Source organism: Paramisgurnus dabryanus, chromosome 19 (assembly GCF_030506205.2).
Source record: "Paramisgurnus dabryanus chromosome 19, PD_genome_1.1, whole genome shotgun sequence".
NCBI classification, from domain to species: Eukaryota; Metazoa; Chordata; class Actinopteri; order Cypriniformes; family Cobitidae; genus Paramisgurnus; species Paramisgurnus dabryanus.
The window spans coordinates 13,034,501-13,059,624 of NC_133355.1; the positions used below are offsets into that span (position 1 = coordinate 13,034,501).

The 25,124-nt window shown below is 35.8% G+C and overlaps 1 protein-coding gene across 2 annotated transcripts in view; it reads right to left on the bottom strand.

Annotated features, from left to right (window-relative positions):
* crybg2 (crystallin beta-gamma domain containing 2) overlaps positions 1-16,262 on the bottom strand; it is a 39,251-nt gene extending 22,989 nt beyond the window's left edge. For both annotated transcript variants that reach the window (XM_065290114.2, XM_065290109.2), the window contains exons 1-3: positions 15,900-16,262; positions 9,958-10,054; positions 1,888-5,240 (exon numbers count right to left, since the gene is read on the bottom strand). In XM_065290114.2, the coding sequence (XP_065146186.1) occupies positions 1,888-5,240; positions 9,958-10,054; positions 15,900-16,081 (3,632 nt within the window). In that variant the 5' untranslated portion in view covers positions 16,082-16,262. The remainder of the gene's footprint in view (positions 1-1,887; positions 5,241-9,957; positions 10,055-15,899) is intronic.
* Between the last annotated feature and the right edge of the window lie 8,862 nt (positions 16,263-25,124).

Below are 25,124 nucleotides of genomic sequence, written 5' to 3' on the forward strand. Positions count from 1 at the left end.
AAAATAACAAAAATTCAACTTTATTCAACATTGTCTTCTCTTCCGGTTCTGTTGTAAAGCGCATGCGCGGGACTAAAGTCACGTGACTGCAGTGACGCGGCTGACGTGTTATCCTCAGACATGTTTGCACTTTAACTTACAGCGTGTGTCTCCCTCAGACTGTAAACAAAGCTCGGGTGCACACACACATAAAACGCTGAGGCGCACCAGATAACACGTCAGCCACGTCACTGCAGTCACGTGACTTCAGTCTCATGCACGTGGTTCACAACAGACCTGGAAGAAAAGACAATGCTGAACAAAATGGTAAATTTGGAGCAAAATGTATTTTTGATTGCTTCAACACATTCTAACTGACCCACTGATGTCACATGGACCACTTTTATTATGTTTTTATTCCCTTTCTGGACATGGACAGTACACTGTACGTAGATTTTCAATGAAGGGTCACAAGCTCTCTGACTAAATATAAAACATCTTAAACTGTGTTTCGAAGATGAACTTAAGTCTTACGGGTTTGGAACGACATGAGGGTGAGCCATTAATGACATAATTTTCATTTTTGGGTGAACTATCCCTTTAACATTTTCAATTCCAAGCACACACCCTTCACATTCTGATCATAACAGGTGCACATGTATAATAACAAACTGCATTGATAAAGCAAAGGTCAATAAGTGCAAGGTAATCAGGGGCTTTGAAAACAAGGGTGTGGAGGTCATCATCTACATCACTCAAATCATTCTAAACATCTATCCCAAATGCATTATGGTCGATGTGCATCAAGACTACAAGAATTCACAAAATACAGTCATTTTGCGTCCACACACATTCCAGCTGATGTTGAGCATGTGGTTTGTTCTGCAACACATGTTGCTTAACATGTGACGGGTATGATCAGAGCATTTGACAAAGTGACTGAAAGGTTGGATTAACACTCTCGTGCATGACCTCCAACCTTTCACTACAGCTCACATTCACAAAGACTCTGGATCTGAGTCTCTCTTAGCAAAGAAATGAAGCAGATCAACTGAACTGAAGTGAATCAGCAGAGAATCAAATCCTCACACTCTGTGTAACCTAAGGTTAAACGTGTAAATGCATCATTCAGATTCCTGTGGCCCAACATGTTTGCGTAAGGAATCATTTAATATGTTCTCAGCTGGCCTTCATTCATGAGGTTCATTTCAAGAATGTGTATAATCAGGTCTGGATCAATAGCAAACTTTGAACCACTGATCTACCTCGCATTCTTTCACCTGCCCATCCCAATTAAATGAACCTATAAGACATGAGGTTGCAAATGGGTGAGGCTTTAATAAACTTGTGCCTACTTGAGAGACTTGATCTTTCAAACTTCAAGTTCAGAAGTACTATTTATATTTATTGTATTAGTTAATTTTAGCTTTACTAACATAACAAAATCGCTGTATCCAGAGCAACGGTGCAGGATTACATATGAACCACAGTTTATTCCCTGAAGTACTTCAAGATGAAAATTTATAAAATTGGTTATTAAAAATGTAAAAAGACAGAAGAAAAGAAGAGAAAGGCCACTTATAAAATAAAGCACATATGGTGCTATACACATAAACTTGCTCATATCTCACATACATAGCCTACTGTATTAATCAAAATAAAATATTTGTATTCAAAATTAAATAAATAATTTCAAAAGTAACCTTAAATATGCCAGCTAGAAAAGAGCTAATAGACTATCACAAGCTAAATTCATTTTAGGTCTTTTATTTCATAAATGATTGTATAAATGAATACGGGTATATTTTTGGCACGCTAGCAATCTATAAAAGCCATCAGTAAATTTAAGGAAAGTAAAACGCATTTTTATCAGGCATTCACATCACATACTTAAATTTGGTTTCTTACCTGTCACCCGGTATCAACCGCGTTGGAAGCAGGTGCTCCTGTACAGCGTTAACTTCTGCTCGGTGGAGATCTTCAACTTCTCTCCAGCCCTCAGGTGTGGTTTTACTGCTATCTACCACGTTCCTCTGAGTGAAGGTTGTGATGTTATCTGTGTTTACCTCTGTTAGGCGAACCTCTCCCTGATTAAAACTCGCGCTTCTGGTGTGTATGAAGGTCTCTTCTGTGTTGTATTTGTCTGGCCAGTCTGTCTCCTCCTCACTGTTTGGTTCTTGACCTACTTGAGTACTTGTGAGCGATGTGCCTATATCTTCATTGTTCGTGTGTTCCTGCCTCTCAGCGTGCTGGATGTCAGCGCTTGTTTGGTATTTGATCCTTGCGGTGTCCTCTGGTATTGTTTTCACTCCTCCGGAATAGTATTGGGACAGGGGGCGGAGCCAAGTCTCCAGGTGACTGTGTGTTGCCATGCTCGATTCTGCGAGTGATACCTTTACCGACTCAGAGGAGGGAGGGGCGGGAACGCATTCTTTGGGGATGTAATCTTGATTGACTGGTAGGACTGGTTTCAGCAGAGCGAAACAGTGAATCTGCCTCTCTGCTTGACCTGTCAACACGTTAGTGTCCGCGCATACCTCTGGTTCTAGTGCTATCACACCTTGCGTTATGGAGGTTTCTGTGGTATTTAATAAACTCTGTGGCATCTCCTCAACTTTCACAATGTTAGGAAGGATCATTTGATATTTTGGTAAATCACTTTGGATCTGCTCTGTATTATTTTCCTTTACTTCAATTGGTGTAACTTTATGGCTCTCATTATAGATGTCTGGTATGTGTTCTTCCTCCTTCACAAACATCTGCAGGTCGTCTACTGTGGTCATACACTTTTCTGATGTCTCATCCTGGCCAATGGTCTCAAAACTATCTTTATAAAGTCCCTCTCCTGCATTTAAACCTCCATAGGGTTTGATTGTTCGTTGAAAGATCTCTTCTTTTCGTGCCAGAGAGCTCAAGAGCTGCGAATGAGAAGGTGGGTGAATTGAGACGGTAGGCTCGGTTTCAGAGATCAAAGTCCTGGAGATATCATGGTCTGTCAAATCTGAAGAAGTAGTGATTGAGTAATTTTCATAGCTGGCCGAGTATGCCTGATCTATTTCCTTACTTATGAGGTCTTGTTTTTCACTTCGGTTTACAGCACATGAATAAGACACACTGTCATGCAGAACTCCCAAGGAAGGCTCAGGGTCAAAGGTGATGGAGTCTGAGAGATCAAAGGTGTCAGTTTTAGTAAAATCGGGGGTGTGTATGCCTGATATAACTGACTGAGCCAAAGAGATCTTTGACTCATTCTCAAGCAGTACAGGTTCAGCATTAAGGTGAACAGGTCCTACAACAGCAGGGCAAGGTTCCTCTGAGTCAGTTTGGGGAGATTCCACTGAGATGGTCACATGGTGAAGAAAATTTGTGGTTGTGGGAAAACTCTTTTCAAAGAGATCTTCATGGACTGGTCTCAGATTAGCTTCAGCTAATGACACATCAGAACTGAAGAAGGATGAAATTGGCTTTATGTCAATGTCTGCATCCACATCGGGCATCAGTGAATTGGGTATGATGGTGTCAGTAGTTACATTGCATGGGTCAGTGTTGCTGTCCACCTTATAAAGGCAAGTGTCAGACACATATGTGCTGGTCTGGGGGTCTTCTGCCTCAGTAGTAATAATCCAAGTTGGATTACTGGGGGATTGTTCAGGATGAATAAAATCAGAATATGGTTTTGGGGTTGAGCTCTGGTATGTGGTATTGTTGGAGTTTAAGCTGGAGCTCAGATGGATGAAAGATGTGAAATTCTCAGAAACTGCAAAGGTTGAATCTTTTGATTCTTGAGAAATCATTGTGTCTGCATTTGGAGCAAGCATTTCTTGTTTTGTTTGGTTCTCGATGTTTGTTAATGTCTCAAAATCTGAATTGTGGAGTGAATGATCATCCCTATCAGAAGTACTGTTCTGGTTCAGATGTTCCTCAGGCCATGCATTATCAACAGAGTATGTATTGTATCTTGCAAAAGTGTTCATATTAGGAACAAGACTGATCGAGTCTATAAAGTCATCCTCTGGAGTGCTAGACCAAGTATTTGAGTATTGAGAAGATCTATTTACGGAAGGAAGTGTAAAGGTTAAATCTTTGTCTTCTTCAGGAGCAATGTCTTGTTTTGTTTTGTTCTCAATGTTTGTTAAAGTCTCTGATTCAGGTGTCTCAAAATCAGAGTTTGGGAGTGAATGACTCAGCTTCGGATGTTCCTCAGGCCTTGAATTATCAACAGAGTAGGTATCATATCTTGCAGCAGTGTTCACATAAGGAACAAGACTGATCGAGTCAATAAAGTCTTCTTCTGGAATGCTAGACCAAGTATTTGAGTATTGAGAAGATCTATGTACAGCAGGAAGTGTAAAGGTTAAATCTTTGTCTTCTTCAGGAGCAATGTCTTGTTTTGTTTGATTCTCAATGTTTGTTAAAGTCTCTGATTCAGGTGTCTCAAAATCAGAGTTTGGGAGTGAATGACTCGGTTTCGGATGTTCCTCAGGCCTTGAATTATCAACAGAGTATGTATCATATCTTGCAGCAGTGTTCACATAAGGATCAAGACTGATCGAGTCTATAAAGTCTTCTTCTGGAATGCTAGACCAAGTATTTGAGAATTGAGAAGATCTATGTACAGCAGTAGCAGTCAGGCTTGCATCTTTAGTTCCTGGACGTTCTTCAACTGCATCATAATAACTGGACAAAACATCTGCTGTATTCAAAGTGCTCGTAACATTTACAGGATCAGGAGCATTCATCTGTGAGAATCTGTCTGGTATATTAGGTATATAGGTTTTACGAGGGATTTGGTATTCTGTAGTCACAGCCTGGGTAGGTGAATCTGACCGTGAATGTGTGGTTGGGCTTTGTGGGGGTGTCTGGTAACTATCACTATCAGAGAATGAAGAGTCAATGTATGGTATTAATTCACCATCCTGATTGGTTGGCATATAGGCCTCCGTGACAAGAACAGCATCCTTTGGTCTGTCCTCCTTACTTGGCCAAGACACATCATTCCAAACATCCTGTGTCTGGGACTGTTCAGGGATAGTATAGGCAGGTGTTGTCTCAACGGCAACCTGTTGTGGTGAGGTTTGTTCTTTTTCCACTTGATCTTCAAATTCACCTTGCTCACTGTTGGGACCTTTGAATAATGGGCTTTCAATTATGTCGGAAAGACTTGTGGTCGAATCTCTCTTTTTCTTTTTCCACCTAAAGGTGAATGTGCTGAAGCTCCTGGGTTTACGAAGGTCTGTTTCTGAATAACTGAGCAATGCTTTCTGTATAATGAAAAAAAAGAGAAAGAGATAAAAACAATTTAATTAATAATATAAAATATATTTATAATCTATAAAACCTATAATTAAAATATAATAATGATCTATCTGACCGAGTTAAGTTAATTAGAGAAAACGCTTCCCTGCCAATGACAAGTTTTTCCGGCAATCCGTTTTTTGCTATTATCTACCAAGTGGTGCTCTTACTCAACTTATAAAACCCAGAGGCAACCCTTTAGGGCAGTGGTCTCAAACTTCCGGCCCGCAGGCCATTTGCGGCCCGCCCTCCCCCTCTTTGCGGCCCTCATAATCTGGCCCGCAGAAAGAATTTTTATTTACTTTGTTTAATATTTTTAAACAATTTGTTTGATTTTTGATTTAAACTGGAATATTCACATGTTGTGTCTAACAGCGCGTGTTAAAGTAGAGTCAAGGCTGTTACTCACGTCAAGTCACAACTTCCAGTGGCAAGAGTGGAAGGAAGGAACAGCGGGAGATTTAATGCAACACATATTGAACTACGGATGAGAAAAAGAGCCACCAGGTACCCAGGTTAGGAAAATAGAAAAGATAAGAAGAAACGTACAAAGGATGAAAGTGTGTATGCTGCTATTTCACTCATCTCAATATGAGTAGAATATATAATAAAGAATATCATATATATTATTATGTAGCTTGCTATGCAATTACACATAGAGAAGTAATATTCATTTGTTTTGTCCAACTAGCTTATTATGCAACATTGACTAACCATTCAAAAGTTTTAGGATAACTTTCACTTATTATTAATATTTTTTCACATATTACTATAATAGCAATACTGTGACTGAAAACAATCCAAAATAAATCAAAACAAAAAAAAGTATAATAGTTTATAAATGTATTCAGGAATTGAATTTGTTAGTTTACTGCAAGGTTTTAATAAAGGTTATTTAAGATAAGGTTAAGAAAAGATTTACTAACTTTTATAAAATAATGTATATTAAAAAGAAAGAAGCCAATTTTTTTAATATTTAAACAGTAATATATTTACAGAAATATTGTGCATCCGATGAAATGTCTATTTTAGAAATGGCCCCAAGCCAACTTTGTGTGTTTTGATCATCGCTTTGAATCTAATCTCTAGCAAAAGTCCTTCACAAAAATTGAATTTTTGGAATTCCAATGGAATATTTGGTTTTTTTTTTTAAAGAAACCTACCCATATTTGAGAGGTGATAAAAGAGAACAAATGATGGTAGGATGAAACTTTTTTTTAAACCAGAGGGTCTGTTTCATTTAATATATTGTATGTTTATATATTTAAAGAAGAACATTTTCTGGAAGACATTAAACTTTTGTAAAAAATCATAAAAAATGCTGGGGCTGGCTGGCAACTTTTTTGTAATAACGCTGGCGGGGAAAGAGTTAACTGCCAATCTCTTTTATTCAGTTTAAATTTGAGAACTCATATTAGTAAAAATCAAAATCTTAATAATCTCAAAATAGCCAAATAGCAGATTATTTATCAGCCTGGCCAATATATTGGATTATCACTTCGACAAACTCTTGAAAGTGCAGATCTTTATGTACCATAGCAACCTGGCTGCACTGTAAAAAAATTCCGTAGAAATTGCAGCTGAGTTGCCGGTAATTTACCGTAGATTTACATTTATGTTTTTTTCTGGCAACATTTTGTTCAAAGTTAAATGAAAATTAAACATTTACAAGTCTTTATCTTTACAGAGTAAAACTAAAAAACAGCATCAAGCAAAACATTCTGGGAAACAAAATCTGGACCAAAAAACAGAAAAAGGTTGATGATGATTTCTGGTTCCCAGAATGCTTTGCATGAGGCTGTTATTGTATAGTTTTATTCTGTAAAGATAAAGACTTGTTAATATTTGAAATTTATTTAACTTTGAACAAACTCTTGCCAGTAAACAACATAAATGTAAATCTACGGTAAATTTCCGGCAACCCAGCTGCAATAACATTGACATTTCTACGGAATTTTTTTACAGTGTGGTTTACATTCTTTACTATCTTAGGCATGAGAGGTATGAGATAAGAGAAAGTTTTGGCCTTTTGTTTATACATGAAACGTGTCTTACATCTATCTCCAAGAACAGAAATTATGATGATAATAAAATTGATGCTGAGGTTCAGTTTTATATCTAATTACAACAGAGCATGAAATGCCATGAAATGAGATATTGAGACATCTGTCATTCTGTCTGTGAATCTGGGTGGATGCCTTTGAATTCAATAAAGAGCAGCAGGTGGATGGGTAAAAATTGTAAAATTACCAAATCTGCCACTCTGCCATTCTATCTCACCCCATCTTAAAACACTACAACTTATTTTGGAAAAAAAACAACAACATATATTTGTGTTATATAAAACTATACATGGCATGTAGCATAAATACTATGGCACATTATTCTGGTATGAACCTGATGAACCTTTCACCAATATAAATCTTACACAAGCATGAAACACAGAGGACAAACCCTGTTTACAGAATCCACAATACACCTACACCAACCAAACCGAAGAAACCACAAAGGCATGTTATCATAAAACTGAAATCCCTGAATTGTTGCATAATCTTCTGAACTGCTGTTAGGTATCAGGATTCATAACACAAAGCTCAACCTGTCAGCACTTTATGCAAAAATATCCGTTTGGGCACACCCAATATGTGCTTTTGGCTCCATCTGCTGGTCAGGTAAGAAATCCAATAAGGACTATAATCCTATATCACAAATATCCTGACTCCTCATTCTCTAATCTCTTGTACCTTAAAACCCAACTGTTGGTTTAATTTAATCTACACTTGCTGGTTAATTTAACGCAACAGTTGGGTTTGTCCTATTTTGACCCAACCATGGGTTGAAAATAACCCAGCATTTTAGAAAATAGTAGAAAATGTTTACATTTGACCAGCTGTGGTTAAAACAGCCCAGCATTTTGGGTTAAAATAATACAGCACAGATTAATTTAACCACAGCAGTTACTTTGTCTATATTTTACATAACCAGGGACTAAAACACAGTTTTTTTAAACGTACACAAAATGAGTACCAGTCAGTGTTCAATAGAAATACATTGATATAAACACAAGCAGATGAAACACCACAGTTAAATACGTTTATATTACATGTTGCATCTATGCAATGTGCCTGTGAAAGCTCTCTTTCCCATTTACATTGCAACTAAGTGCTTCTAGGACGGCATTTACCACAAATTGCCTAATAAACTGTGTCCATTACCATGTCTGTGCATGTCTTTCATGCAAACCTTGATTGAAAAGCTTACCAGATCGCAATTCATATTAATTCTTTGGCAGAAAACAAAATTCCTCCATAACAATAACATCACCATTATTAAGTACAACTTTAATCATTAAGGTTGGGTTTAAATCGGTAGATCTCAAAATTTTCAGCGTGCAGCCTCCCCCCCCTTTATACGGTGCATCGTTACGTGCCCCTCCCAAAGGAAATTTATGACATGAAACATTCCAAAACTAAATATTTGAATAAAAAACCATTAAGTTATACAATGTAGTGCTGTTGGTTAGTAGCCTTATTTTTCTGAGATTTAATTACACAGAATTTATGATAACTTTATAATTTTATAAAATGACATAAAACTGGAACCCCTCTGGCACCATCTCAGTGCCACAGTTTGATAACCACTGGTTTAAATAACAGATTTGTGGGTATACGAAATGTAAGTTACACTGCAATCCTTTAAATGTCAATTGATATGATGTATATCATATCCTGTGCCTGTTTCTGCTGTGGTATAAGAAAAACACAGATTTATGTGTCTGGTGTGACAAAGTTAGTAACAACCTAAAGTCCCGTTTAGACTGCCATCGACTTTCTTCCTGTGTGTCTCCCTTTTTAATCAAAGAGGTTGTTCAGAGGTGTTAATAACGCTGATTGCTAGTAACGGTTATAAGAAAACAAGTACGACCACTGCAGAAACTGGCAAGAAATGGATGACACGAGCTCCACTGTTTCACTCTCATTGGTAGTCGCTAATAAATGTCGCTCTATTAAATTACTCAACCTTGTCGCATCACTGGACACGCTCACCTTCTGCGGCCAACATTCACTGTCGCTCATGACACCAGATGTTGCCAAACTTTCAATAAATTGAATGAGATCATGTCACTCTGCCACTGCCAGTTGCTGACCATCCGAACGGGGCTTAAAGGAAAATATCAAGGGAAGGAAAAGGAGTAACATAATCACTCCTGAGAACTCCCTGTAGTCAGGAGTGATTTTACTGCACGCCAAGGTTGAAGTGCTGCACACTAAGTGCTATTCTGCCATAAAATATATTTATCACTTTTTATCTGCTTAGAAAATCACCACGTTTTATTTTGTCTTTAAAAAGGAAAAACATGGAAGTGTTTGGTGATTTTTAAATTCATCCCTGTTTGGATCCTAATGAATAAATGGTGCTAGGCTGAATTGACGCGGTGTACAATGATTAAGTGCATGCATTGAGAAAAGATAGGTGTGTATTAATTCGTCAAAGTTGAGGGAAGATCATAGTAAAATATTGAAAAAATATACGTTGGTGTTAGACCCTGCAACGCAATTTGCAGCAAACATGCAAATAAACTTTAATTTTGTCACAGGTGCTGGATAGCTTGAACTATAGCTGTCTGTCACGCACATGTTAGTTTAAAACCAATTGACAAGTATAAGTGCTGTGCTCTCTGACCTTTTTCCTTGGGCCAGTGCCAAACACAGATGGCTTGTGTCCAGAAAACTCCTCGCCATCCTGACTATCACTGCCACCCAATGTTGCAGGCTCGGTTCTGTGGAAGAAAACATTCAGTCAGCCACTCATAAAAGCAACAAAAACATAAACCTGTTATGTTTTTTGTATCTATGAAAAAATAGGTATTAGCAACGAAAAGGTGAACATTTTACAATTTCACATGTGTCCTGGGAATCAAACCGATGACTTTGTAAGGATCATGGTTTACAATTTGAGAAAAATAGGCCTTATTATGCTCATGACAGCTCATGCGAACAGAATGAGTACTGTAAACAAGTTATTAATTACCAAGTCAGTGGAAACCTTCAGCATTTTTTCAAACAACATTGTAAACATAGCACATGCTCAGATACACCGTACTTAAACTTTTGAACGCATTTACATAACACATATGCATACAAACGCACCTTAAAACAACTTAAGTGCTAAACAAAGTCTCATCTTTCTCTGACAGGTTACCACAGTCAATGGTATGCTGTCACCACCCCACGAGTTCTGATTCACCCTCTTCAGGGACACAATAGCCAGATTGTGCGGACTTACATAAAGTAAATACTTTCTAGTTGGCGTTAAGCAGGGGTGAAACAGGTGCATCCACAATTCCATTAAGTCATGGAAACAATCACAGTTTTGGAATGTGAACAATTTAGCTCTCATTAATATTAAGTAAGTTTAACAAAGAACTTTTACAGTATCACTCTAATACCACTTGAAGGGTTGGTGAAAGCAAATAACTCATCTTTGGAGGCATGTGATGAAAGCATTCAAAAGCATCCTGTAGAAACCGAGACTGATTTTATTTGCATGCGTGTGTATGCTACATTTATTTATTACCGTGGTTCGAGACCCTCAGCGTAGTGTGAGAGTCTTCAGAAGGGAGCTGCCTGACGTTTAGACATTTTAGGGTCAATGCTAAACATCTTGCTCGCATTCCAAACCCACCCGCAAAGCCCTGAGGCACTCTGATGCTAAAAGTGGGTGAATGTGCACAAACATGCTTATTTAAAACGGACCCCCAGCAAAACCAGTAGAGCAATTATTTTTTATTTAATCGGGATAAACAGTTCAGCTCTGGCTGTCACACCGATAACTTCAAATCAGGTGAAAACAAGCAGAAACTTTCACTGAGGTATCTGAATTTTTCAAGCTTTTCCCCGCAGGGCACAACCAAACATTTTGAGTTTCACTATGTGTGATTGCAGACAGTAAGCATGTAGTATGGCCAGTTCCTTGGGTATAACCATATCATTTGTTGCTATGCAGTGTAGAACAGTGACTCATGAGAATAAGCCTGAAACCATGCTATTAATTACACTCTTATGTTCATTTAGTTAAAAAAGACAAGAAATGTATACTTTAACCCTAAATGCACTTCACAGATAGGACAGCAAATGTATGTGTGGGGTGGGTCTATCAAAAGAAGGTCTAGATTCTATTAGGTTAGGGGCGTGTCTGTTTAGGTGATTTGAAATGTCATCATTGGCTTTCAGAGATCATGCAACACAACCCCCCGGTGGTAAAAAAAAATCTAGTTTTTATTATAGTTTATACATCTATGTGGTGTTTTTAATATGCTTCAATATAACGCAATATGTGAAAAATCATCATTCAACACCATTGCTAAGTATTTTCTCCATAAAATTAGAATTTTCCAAAACCTGCGTTTTTAAATTGCTTGGGTTTCCTACGTCACAAACATGTAACCAATCACATCAACACAGTTTAACAAGTGGATTAGTAGTTCGATCCATTGATATGTATGGATGCATAGACTATAAGCTATAGGCATTGAACCCTAAACGGGTGTCTACATTTTACATTTATGCATTTAGCAGAATTATACATTTAGCAGAATGCATTAGCTTTTCCTAAAGTGACTTACAAAGATTAGGAAAACAATAAAGCTTAGGAAGGAAAACAATAAAGCTTAGGAAGGCAATAGTACAAAAGGTGCTTACCAAGATACAAGTTTTCACTATTCCATAACAATACCAGTTAAGAGAAAAAGAGAGAGTTATTGTTTTTTTTTAAACTAAAAGACAGAAGAGATAGAAATGCGGCCAATATCGGAAGAGATAGAGACTAAAGGGAGTAGCACACCGGACGCGCAGCGCGGCGCCGTGTCGTGTAAAGGCCTTCTCACACGGTACGTGGCAAAATTCCCGGCTCGGCTTCAGCTTTTCCCTTGTTTTGGAAGGGTTTTGTGCAGCATTTTGAACAAATGTGTGTATCTTCAATGCCGCCTGCCATTAAGTACCATGTCTGGAAAAGGGACAGGATTTTGGATGCACTAGTAAGGCGTGTGGACCAACTCCGCTTCACCTATGTAATAGCCACCATTTTGCCACTTTCCGCACGTCTCCTTTTGAAAAAGAACTAAACACTTGCGGTTGCCGTGTACTGTGTGAAACGGCCTTAAGACAACTCAGAGGTATCGTACACCGGAAGTGCACATTAAATAGCACAAGCTTAGTCAGATAGCGTCTACTTCAAAATGCAAAATATACGTTAGCAGCCAATGTTATTCGCTAACGATTTGAGACAAATATGATGTTATTTAATTATGTGAGTGGCGTTCTGTGCTACCCCCTTGTGTCACAGCGGACAGACACATGAACGTGCACTCATGAGCGTGCAGTTTTTTTGTGTTCTGTGATCTGTTATTTTAAAACGGTGCCGCGCTGTGCGGCGATGAGCTGCGCGTCCGATGTGCGACCCCCTTAAGCAGCTATATGTCTGAAACTGATAAATGCAGCATGTGTGTACTTAGTCCAAGCAGGTGCTATTGACTGGAGTCGAAGACTAATTCGCATATTTATATCTTTATTCTCAAAATGACTGGGTTATTTTCAACCCATACTGGGTAAATATTGGATAGAAGAACACATTGCTGGGTTAAAAACTACCAAACTAACCAAGTCTTTGGGTTAAAACAACCCAGCATTAGGTAATCTTTAACTTAGTAGTGTGTTCTGAGGCGGAGAGTCTTTATTTGCATATTCATAGGGCTAGAGGACAAGGCCAAAATTTCTATCGCCAGTAATAAACTTCTAAATTTCGTCAATACGGTATAAATCTGATAATGGTATGAATGTTAAAAATATGGCTTGGGATAAACTGCAAAAAAAGCCTACAACGAATGTTTGTACCTACAAACTTCTTTTTTACCTACAAAAAAATTACAAGCTTCATTTGCCAGGTCTATGAAGCCTCCTCATATAAAATTATTTATTTTAAAAAATAAAACATGTACAAATAAATTGATGTTCATCTTTAAATTGTATTTAGCATTCATATAAAATTTAATGTAAACTCCCAGTCAAATAAACATAAGACTTTAAGGCATACCGGTACATATAATATTAATAAGGTGCACCTGAATGGATTTCTTTAGTCACAGTATTGACTTTCATAGTTACATAGTTTTGTTCAATTTGTAATTATAGTTCAATGTAGAAAAAAATAAATAAATAAATAGGCTAAGCAAAAGAGACTCTAAAACATTTGAATAGTAGTACCACTTCTAGGCTATTGTTACATAAGATAGTTGAAATTAATATCAAAGCTCTGTTTGTAATTGCATGGCAAGCTACATAATGATATATTAGATATGAATGTCTAGCTGCATACATTATTTTATCTTTTGCATGTTTCTTATTTTTCCCTTTTTTTACCTGGCAACCATATTTTTCTCATCTGTAGGTTACTTTTTTTTGCATTATATCTCCCGTTCTCTCGCCCTATTTGGTGTCACCATAGAAGCTGTTACTTGACGCAAACTAACCCCGCAACTCCGTCTAGTACTTCTGAGCAACTGACACACTCTAAGAAAGGATGTGTTCATTTAAACAGATTGTTTTGTGTTAAACTATTTAACACATTATGTGTTATTTTAACACATTATGTGTCATTTCGTGTTGATTTTGTGTTCAAATTAAAAAAGGGACAACACAAAATGTGTTAAAACAACAGAGATGTGTTAAGTTAAGGACAGCACATTAGATGTGTTCTCCTTAACTAGACACAAGATGTGTTATTTTAACACATTCGTTTTAAGAGTGCACCTCTCCCGGACAAACACTCTAAAAGTTAATTGATTAACCAGATTAATTGATCGCACAGTGACAATGATATGATTTGACGCGAGGTACCAATCAGGCATTACGTTTTCATTGCGTCCCGGAGACTCACGGGCGCTTGGCTACAATAGACGCCATGGAAGCGCTATGAACAAATATGCGCCTTGAACCGCATTTAACACGTTTTTAGACGTGACGTGGATTCGAAATGTTTTTAGAAACCATATCACTGTTATTGGAGAAAATTATATCATGAAATATATTTTTATTGAATTATTGTCCAGCCCTACATATTCATAGATCAGCGTATACTAAATGAGGCAAGGGTGTAGTAGAGTTACATTCAAGATACTTTAAAACAAAGAAATTAGAGAAAAAACCTTTACCTATTTTATTACGATGCTGAATTATGATTTTTAAGTGACAAAATTATCAACTACAGGGGGACTTTAAAACTTTTGAAATGAGCCTAGCATACTGTTAGTTCGAGAGACAAATCAACATTTTGATCCCCAAATTCTGTTGGTCTATACAGCACAAATTATAAGACACAAGAAACTTGTTTTTGGGTCTTTAAACATCCTCTTACATGACCTTACTGCGGTACGTGGTTTGTTTGCTTTTTCTTGTGGTTCATTTGGGAAGAACACGTGGTAAACATTGTTTAAACAGGGCATCACGGAGAATTGTATGAACGCAAACACAAAAAACAGATCCAGTCAGTTTTAAAGAACAGTGACACTTTGTTAGGAATGCTGTAGGGTACTAACCTGCTGGAGGAGCTTTTATGACTTACTGACCTACAATAATATGTACACAAGCTGGTTCTTTTATGGAGAGCTTTAATAAATGCTTTTATTGCCACTCACACAATATTATCCAGCCTTTCTTCAGGTTGCAATTTAAGTAATCTGCACGCTATTCAGACCAACTATTTTAATTCACAGATTACCAAGTATGTGTCACCACTTGCTGCATTTGATGTTTAACATGATCTAATGCAGAATATAAAGGGGGTATTAGACAAATGTTTTCAAGGTACTGTATACATAAATACCTGTATAGTGCAGCATGGTCTGTACATCACCTCAAAATACACATTTGTAAAAACCTTTTAGGTCCGCTATGACTAAAGAGCAGATTCACCAGTGGTCACTTTAGTTATTTTAGATAAATGTAGTTCAAGAGGATGTTTAAACAGACTGGTATTGGCCGAGGGAAGAGTGATGTCCAAAGTCCAGTGTTGCAAAAAGTCCCATGGATCAGTTCAGAAACATTCATTTGCAGTCATTCTGGGAGATAGCACTTATCAGTCAAGGACTTACAATATATGGCTTTAAGTTTTCAAACTTTAAAGACCCAGGGACCCCAACTTAGACTTTCAGTCAACCCAGGGACCCTCCACGTAATCATATAGGATGAATTCAGCAAAATTTTGACCGTTTTTGACAGTCATCTTAATGTAAAAAATAGGTACCAATCTACCTGAATTCACCTTGATTTGTTAAAAACACATCAACTTTAGTGTCAAGTCTAAGCATATTAACATTACTTTGTATAATGTTTAACAGATCATCACCCTCTGGTTGAAAGCACTGGTGCTATGGTGTAACAAAGTTCATTCTAAACTGAAAATGTATTGACATATTTGATTATGTTTATCGGTTATACATTTTAAATCACATTTTAAAAAAATACAGTAATTTAAAGACATGTAAAAAAATAAGGTTAAACTTTTTTCATGTCTGGAAATTATTAATTCCTCATGGAAAACTGCGTTCATGAGCATAAAAAATGTTATACCTGGCAAGCGTCAGGTTGTCTTCTGGTATGTCTGTTGAGTTTTTCTTCTTTTTCTTCCATTTGAATAGTTTAAGCGTTGAACTCCTACTACTGTCATCTTCCACACAATCTTTCAGATTAGCTTCACTTTTAGAAAACAAGCTCTTGAAAGACTTTTTGGCAGAAATACTTTTTTTAGCCATGGCGACAAACTAGAAGTACGCGGTTCAGTTCGGTAACAGTTTATAAAGATGCGCACGAGATACTGCTTACTCGTGTGCAAACGCCAACTCTATTTTGTGAACGGACCTGGCTCTATCTTATACGAACTCGTCTACCTTCCTAGACAACTTTCGAGGCATCAGTAGCAGTTGCACACGTGTATGTCGTCCAAAAATGCTATCTAGGTAGTCAGCTTATTAGACTTGCAGACGCAGTCACATTCAACCTGAGGAAGAAACGCCCTCACTCAGAGTTATGTTATTCCAGTGTGTGTTGCATGCCAGACCAGAATACAAAGACAAGAGATAAATGCAACTTTATACACACATGGCCCGAGGGACTTTAGCTGAACTTTAAATTTAATCAATTAGTTTTAATAAGGAAAACTCATAAGCACATATAAAACAGATTTAAAAAAAAAAAAAAAATTAAACAAACTTAAACGAGTGATAAAAAATGAAGCTAAACGATTTGCTATTGCATGAAGTAGTCATAGAAACATGTGCCGTTAACTAATCCAATAACAATGTTAAATGCCTAAAGAGTAGAAATATTTATTTACTCGTTTAATTTATATGTGTAGTGCATGTGAACGACATATTTCGGGTTCATACTCGTTAGCACGAGTTAGTTTGGCTTCGGTCTTAAATAATCGCACATTAGGCTACTTACGCGAGCATTTATTGTAAGATTGACAGGAAACCAGATTGGCCAGTAAAATTTTGTGTCATGGTCACAATCTCCCTCAAAGACAATCAGAATGTGAGGTGAAACATTTTCTATTTTTAGTATTTTCAGGTTTATCTGGTCCTGTTTAATGTCTACAGTATATTGTTGTAAATATTGCATAACTCAAGCGCACACAGTAGCAGCATAGCGTCTCTTACAACCTCGTCATAAACAGCAATAGCGTGACCTTGTGGTCATAATAATCCTTGTACAAAAAAATAATAATATTGTGTTAAAAGAACTGTAATGCCCCTTGTAGATCACTAGATGGGGCAACATTACAACATATTACACGTTTAGCCATTAACAGTTAATCATTTTTTTAGATCTTTGGTTTCCAACCTTTTTGTGAGCAAGGGCTACCACAATGCATAAAACAATCTGGAGGGCTACTTTTGTAGTCTCCACAAAACTCTTTGTTTTACTTGTTTTTATTTTATTTTAATTGTTGATATGTTTTATCATTGTTTAAAATGTTAACATGTATAAAAGACGCCAAGCTTATATAAAAATATAAATATATATTTAAATTGAGACTATTAATAGAATGTGCTTTGGCGGGAAACTCAAGTTTAGATGCTGTGTGGGTGTGATTCGTCACAGTTCCTGATTTTCTAACTCTATAAATCAATAATGATTATGCATATTAGCTCATTCAAATAATAATGATTATTGTTTTTATTAATTTTCCCACAAGAAGCGTTCTGACACACATCTGGCATAACAGTGGATGCATGTGTGTTGTCTGTTTTTAGATAGTATGTTATGTTAGTATGTTTTTAGGATATTAAAATGACACTGACGAACGCCTTCAGCCTTACCTGAAACTGTAGAGGCCGCCATTCTGGTTGTTGTCGCGTTACGTCACAGTGAAAACAATCGCACATAATTACGAAAAACAAATTAAGAGATCCTAAACTGCCGTGAATTTGGAATGTATATGTTACAGGGAGAGAGAGAGAGAGATGACAAAAATAAATGAACCACTAAATATTATAAAAGAAAAAAAATACTTTTTAAAGAATACTATTTAAAAATAAACTTTTTAAACGAACTTACAACTCTTGAAAACTGTTAGACAAATTTAGAAAAATAATCAAATTATTTTTAGCATTCCTCATACATCGGGTCTATCTGTGATGCTTAAGCTAATACTATGTGAGATTAATTTAGCTTTTTTTATCCAAGAAAAAAGTTATTTCACTTCTTTTACAAAGGTTAAATCAACATTTAAATGTCAATTATAAGAAAAAAAAACTGTTAATTATTACATTCTATAACAGATTGGATATTTAATAATTTAAATGTTTGTTGAAGTCGATAAAAATATCATTGACATGACTGATAATAATATTAGGAACAGGAATTATGAAGAATCATGCTGTCAAACATGCACGAAAGTAGTAATAGATGACCAAAAGAGGATACATATACAAATAAGGCATTTGAAATCATCAAGTCATAAGTCAAAAGATAATGACTAATCTGTAATAAGAAAACAGAACAATATTGCTCATTTGTCATACCATGGCATGTCCAGACCTTTAAAAAAGATCAAATGACAGATGCATGCAGGTAAGATTCTAGCTTTATGGTCCAGTTAATATAAATTCAGTTCACCATTCCTGGTCACACTGTGGATTATTGATATTACCATAACAATGGTGATATATGAGGGTAGCTTTAAATAAAAGGGCAACAAAAATTCCACTTAAATGTAAATCCTGTTTATTATTATGTATCATAAAAATGTAAAATGTTTTCTTTGGAAATTTTCACATACAGTTGATGAGAAAAAAGTTGATGAGGATTTTCCGAGAATGCTTAACATGAAGCTGTTATTTCATAATTTTATTCGATAAAGACAAAGACTTGTTACTGTTTAATGTTCATCTAACTTTGAACAAACTATTGCCAGCAAATAACATGAATTTAAATCTACAGTAATTTACTGGCAAACAGCTGCATAACTACAGCAATTTTTTTTACAAATTATGCATTAACTACACAGAATATTTGTTCAGTCTATTGAGCAACTGTACAAAAAAGATCTGTCCAAAAGCCAAACAAATAAAAAATGATAACTTTAAAGTATATAGACTTCTATGAATCCAATGTTATTGTAACATCCTGGCTTCTAAACATAGCATACATGTATCTTTCACCACTGCCTATGATGTATCATAATCCTGAGCGTGCCACCGAACACGTGCCACCTGCATTCTTCATTAATATCTGTCATTCTTCAGCCTCGTGTTCTGATACATTAGCATCTGTAGCTCAAATTGTAGAGACGCCACAGTTATGGGTTTGGTTTCCAAGGAACACTCATGGTGATGAACCTTGACTTCACATTTCACATTCGCTTTGAACTTAAAGAATCTGATGAATGTGATGTTTATCGTTACATCAATAAAATGTAATACAATAAAAATCACAATGCATAAGGTCAAGTCAGTTTGTTACCATCCAATAAGCTCTACATCTTTAATGTTCTGATGTTGGAAAGATTGATCGTAAAAGAACCAGTCCTGTTACATTATGCACTGGAAGGAAGAACAGAAACAAAAATTATTGTAAAATAATTGTAAGGGTGAGAAACAGGACTCACAGAGTGTTTGGTTGGTGTTTTACAAATGTGATCAGGTTACACAGTGGTCAACAATCCTTATAAATAAAAAAGAAAGTAGAAACGCAGTCAGTAACTTCACCCTTTTTGTTACAGTATATACACTTAACAGGTAACACAGTATGCATGCACAGTTATCCAGATACAGACCTAACAACTGGATATTAAATGTGTCAATAATGTTTCAATACACTAGAAACAAGCCTTGAAAAAATTTGAGTGTTTTAAAGAGTTTAAGGAAAATTGAACGCAGTATGTAACGTGATCAGCTTTTCATTGTGCATATGGTATACTGGTATATAATATAATTAAATATAATTCAGAATTTTGAGTCAGAGTTGAAGAAGGAAAGGGGGAAATGCAATAAAGCATTACTGTGGGATTTGACTACAAAAGATTTTTATGTTTTTTACGTGTTCATTCATAGCAATAAGTCTTCCTGCTCTTTGTAATGTCACCCACACATTGAACAACGTCACCGGCCAGTTTTTTTTTTTTCGTGTGTTTTTATGTGTCGTCCTATTGTTATGTATTTGTTATGGAAACACATACAGATTTTTTACTAGCACTCTAGTAAAAACTTAACATTTTAAACAACACACATTGTATTGTAGCATTTTAATGTGATTTTTTTCACTGAAATATAAAAGGCATTACAATTTAATGACGAAAATTATTTCCAATATTAACATTTATTAATTTAACACTTTTATCCTAAGTAAAGATAAGTTAAACATCTAATACACTGTAAAAAATGTTTGCTGCCTTTTTGTTGAATTAACTTAGATTTACAAATCATTTAAACTATTTATCTTGACAAGAGATGAGTTGCTACAACTTAGTTAAAAAAAGTCAAATTCATTTTATAAGTTAACAGCTTATCTCTAGTCAAGATAAATAATAGTAGGTTGAAATGAATTTTTAAAACTGTGTTGATTCAACAAAAAAGCAAAACATTTTGTACAGTGTAAGTGTAGTCTACACTCTTGGACCTTTTAGGTACAAAAGTGTACTTTTTTTAAAAGGTACCGCTCCATTGAAAACGTTTGTACCTTTATACGTTTTTCTGAGAGTGTACAAAGCCATGTTTACAGGTACACTATCAGAAATAAAGGTACAAAAGCGGTCACTGAGGCACTACCCTGTGAAAAAGTACACCTTTATACTACATATTTGTACCTCAAAAGTACATATTGGTACATATCTGTAGCTAAATGGTATATACATAGGCCCTTTTAAAAGGGCACCGCCCCAGTGACAACTTTTGTACCTTTTATTTAAAGTGTAGGACAAGAGCTGAAACAAGGAAACTTAGACAACAGAGTTTAATATATATATATATATATATATATATATATATATATATATATATATATATATATATATATATATATATATATATATATACAGTACTGTGCAAAAGTCTAGGCCACCATGCCCAGAGGTGGAAAAAGTACTAAAATATTGTAGTCAAGTAAAAGTAAAAAGTAAGTCATTTTAACTTTACTCAGAGTAAAAGTTACTTTTTTTTACAGCGGGAAGAGGTGGAGGTTATAGTTCAAAAACGACAAGGGAATATACATCTCAAACTAGTTGTTTTTAATTGTAGGAACATCTTTACAATTAAAGTGCAATAACAAAAAGTTAATAAAATAAAAAGCTTTTTTAAAGTAAGAAACATTTATGGAATTGTTTAATGATTTTTACATGTGAGTTATGCACTTTTGAAGGTGGTCAGCGGCTTGTAAATACAATCACTATAGTAAGGTTGTAATTGATGTATTGCTGGTAACATACATTATTTTATTAAACTATATATCTAGTTTAAATGAGCATATAATGAGATGAGTGCCATGTCTATATACATTTGACACGTTTATTATCTTCTTACTTCCCTGACCTGGGTACCTGATGACCTTTATTCTTCTCTCTCTCTCTCGCGCGCGCTCTCTCTCTCTCGCGCTCTCTCTCTCTCTTTCTCTGCAATGTCTAATGACCTGCGCATTCTCGAGGACGTTTTGAAGTTGTGTTTTTACTTGACGCGAAGCTGCTAGACCTCGGAAGATAATGCGCATGGTATTAAAAACGCGTCGTGCAATTTCGTACTTAAGAGCATGAATCCTACCTTTCATAGAAATGAAACACTCGCTTCGCGTCAGTGGAAAGTGGTCGCTTAAATATGACCAGGGGTTTCTTTCATAAGATTTGAACTGAGGCGGGTCTGCATTAGTTCGCGCCTGTCTCGTCCGTCTCCATGGTTCTTTTTGCGCATTCCCCGGGCCCCGCCCATTTACATCCGTTGCGCGTCTTTATCACCTTGCTTTTTAAAATATTTTTTTACTCAGTAACGGATATGATTTAAAATGTAGCGAAGTACAATAACAAAACATACTTAAGTAAAAGTAAAAGTACAGATTTTAAAAACTACTCAAAAAAGTAAAAATACACAAAAAACTACTCAATTACAGTAATTCGTTACTTTCCACCTCTGACCATGCCACCATTAGATTTGATGTTTTTGCAATGTTATAGTGATCATATATAATAGTTTTTTTTCAGGCTATTTAATAGAATACATCCAGGAAATGTGTATGTAGTATTAAAAACTGAATAAAAATGTAAACTGATGTGTCATGTTTTTAGGGTAAAATCCTCTTCCACTTGAGCAATAGCAGGAAACTGCAGGATCTCTTGAACTTAAATACAATTAAATCCTAATTTCTAATTTTAAAGAAATTAATCTATTTACTTTATTCTGCTCAGAAACACTTAAGATGTGTTTAGTGCCATGAGAGGTCACACTAAACACCGACGATGCCTAAGGAAGACATTTAGTCCTGAAAATTTTTTTTTTACTTTTTTTTACATATTTCCTGTATTTTCAGTTTGTATCTTAATAAAATAGATTGAAAAATAAATATGGATGGACATTAAAACTTCTAAATCAACAAGTCTGGTGGTGGTGGCCTAAGACTTTTGCACAGTACTGTATATTTTTGTTATGCTGCATATGCAGGTGTAAAGTACTCAAGTATTTTTACTTTACTCCAGGAAATGTTGTTTCAAGTATGTGTACTTTATCAGTGTGTTTTTCTTGTCTTTTACTTCACTACATTCTGATGCATAACTTTATACTTTTTACTCGACTATCAAGTTAAATAAATTAAAATCTAGTACTAACTTATGTATAATTTTATATTTTTATGTAAAATGTATTAAAGTAAAAGACAAAACACCCTGAAAAAGTGCAAATACTTAAAAAATGTACTTTAATAAAGTAAAATACTTGAGTACTTTGCACCTCTTTACTACAACTACAATCTTTAAATTAATTTTTTTCATTAATCTACACTCACCCATAATGACAAAGTAATTTTAGAAACGTCTGTAAATGTATTAAAAATAAAACATTCAAATATCACATTTAAGTTTTTTGACCTTTAATCAGTACTTAGTTGAAGCAAAGTGCATACTTTCTGAATGCACTGTACGTAAACAAAGTTACTGGAAAACTTGACACTTTGGTAAAGGTGTATTTTCAGTTCTTCAGATCGAATGGAGCCTGGCAGTTGATTCCACTAGAGAGGAACAGAATAAACGTAAATGTTTTTGAGAATGATTTGTTGTGATGGAACAATTAGGCGCCATTCATTTACTGAGCATAAACTGAGCTGAAAGCCAGTGTCGATGACTTGATTGTATTGGTAACACTGTACAATAAGGTTGTGTTTCTTAACATTAATAAATGCATAGCTAACACAAACTAAGAATGGGCAATACTTCTACAGCATTTATTTATGTTCATTTCAGTATTTACTAATACACAATAGTAAATGCACAATGAACTTACATGAACAATTCAATTGGCATAAACTATCATTAATAATTAACGAAGATAAATAAAAAGAAACTTTATTGCTTATATGCTAATTAATGCATTTATTAGTGTACCATTTTATTAAAACCGTGATGCTATTTTGTGATAATATTACCTGCACACAAATGCTGTCTTAAATTTCAAAGATGTTCCACTGTAATATTCTTTAAAAGCTTTGCAAGCTAGGAAAGATAAAGCGGAGATAAGCGTGTGTTTACTTAGATCATAAATGTAAATAATCTTTGAATGTGACTTTTCTGGAAGTCTCGGGTTCACTGGAAAGCCAGCGTACGGTTCTACTTTCAATTCTAGTGTATAGCAGTTAGAGATCTAATGTCAAATGATCAAATGATATGGATGACAGCAAACAAGATGAAAGCAATCCGTTCAGGAATGTCCAAAAAGCACACAAACCTAAACTTCTTTAATTTAACGTTCATTATAAGCTGCAGGCTAATAGCCAAATTACTGGTTATGTGCTCTGTAAAATTATAATGTTTGGTCTTTAAATAGCAACAGGTGGGGCAAATTAAGAGCTAAAAGTGTTTTTGCACTTTTGAGCAAGTGCATTGGGGTTCTAGGGAATGAGTAATAGTTTTCAATGACTATTTGATGCATCCATTACAAGGAACATTTACATGATAAGCTTTGTTTCCAGTTTAGCTTGTCTGTTTTACTTGGAATATACTTGTATATCTGCTCAATGTAGGTGTCACGTTTTGTTAAATAGAAAGTGGTCTAAACTTTATTTGTCAGCTCTGGGCCTAGGCAGGAACTAAGGTTCTGGGTCTCAGAGAATCACTTCCTAGCAATTACTAAATGCATAATGTTTTAACTCTGCACAGGAAGGCAATGCAAGTAGATGTCACACGCTGCATGTCATTTACAGCAAGTCAAGTTCCACTCTTTCTTTTCTGTGGTATGTTTTCACATGTTTCTTTCACCTTTCTGCCATAAAAGGGCCTCTTGCTACTTCTCCTAAGATGTATTCAAAGTGGTGGTTTGACATGCTGTTTAACGACAGATGTCTACACCGCATACTCTCTCTTTCTATCTCTCGCGCTCTTTTTGCGCGCTCTCTCTCTATCTCTCTCATACCCTGAGGTGTGTTTGTTCTGGTCTGAGGTGTGTTTGGTGTGTGGGACTCCCCCATTATGCGTGTGTGTGTGTGTTTGAGGGGAGAACGGGAGGTTGTGACAAAAGGAAACACATAAGTGAAGCACTCATGAGGCATTTCTTACTGTAACTGCCTTATCATCTGTTACTGACATTTGTGTGTTGATCGTGCCACAGGTTTACCTGAAGCATCCGAGAAACTATTGCACAGAAACTAGGAATGGCATAAATTAAAAAAATGTATGCATTTAAAGCTGTCACTTTGTTTACATTAACCGGTTTCTTAAACAGTAACAGCATATTATCTTGGTACTATAGTGTTTATGGTTGTCCTGATATCAAAGGTATATAATCTGAAAGCTTTTTTACATGACATAAAAACTGTTACCATGATACAATCTGTCAGCTGGGGAGCAGTTCATTTGAAACCAAGCTGTAATGTTTTTACTGTAACTCATGCTATAGTACAGTAACAGTAGATAAAGGTTAAAAAGGTGGTTTTATGATGTTTTTAATGTTTCATTTGACGGTGGGCATTTTTTGCAACCCTAGCTGATGAGTAACTATTTCAGTTCCTCTACTTTCTAGAAATACGACCACATAGGCCGGCCTTGTGTGGGACTTTCAAAAGAACAAGTCTGATGGGTGTTGAGAATGAGTATGTGGGTGTAAA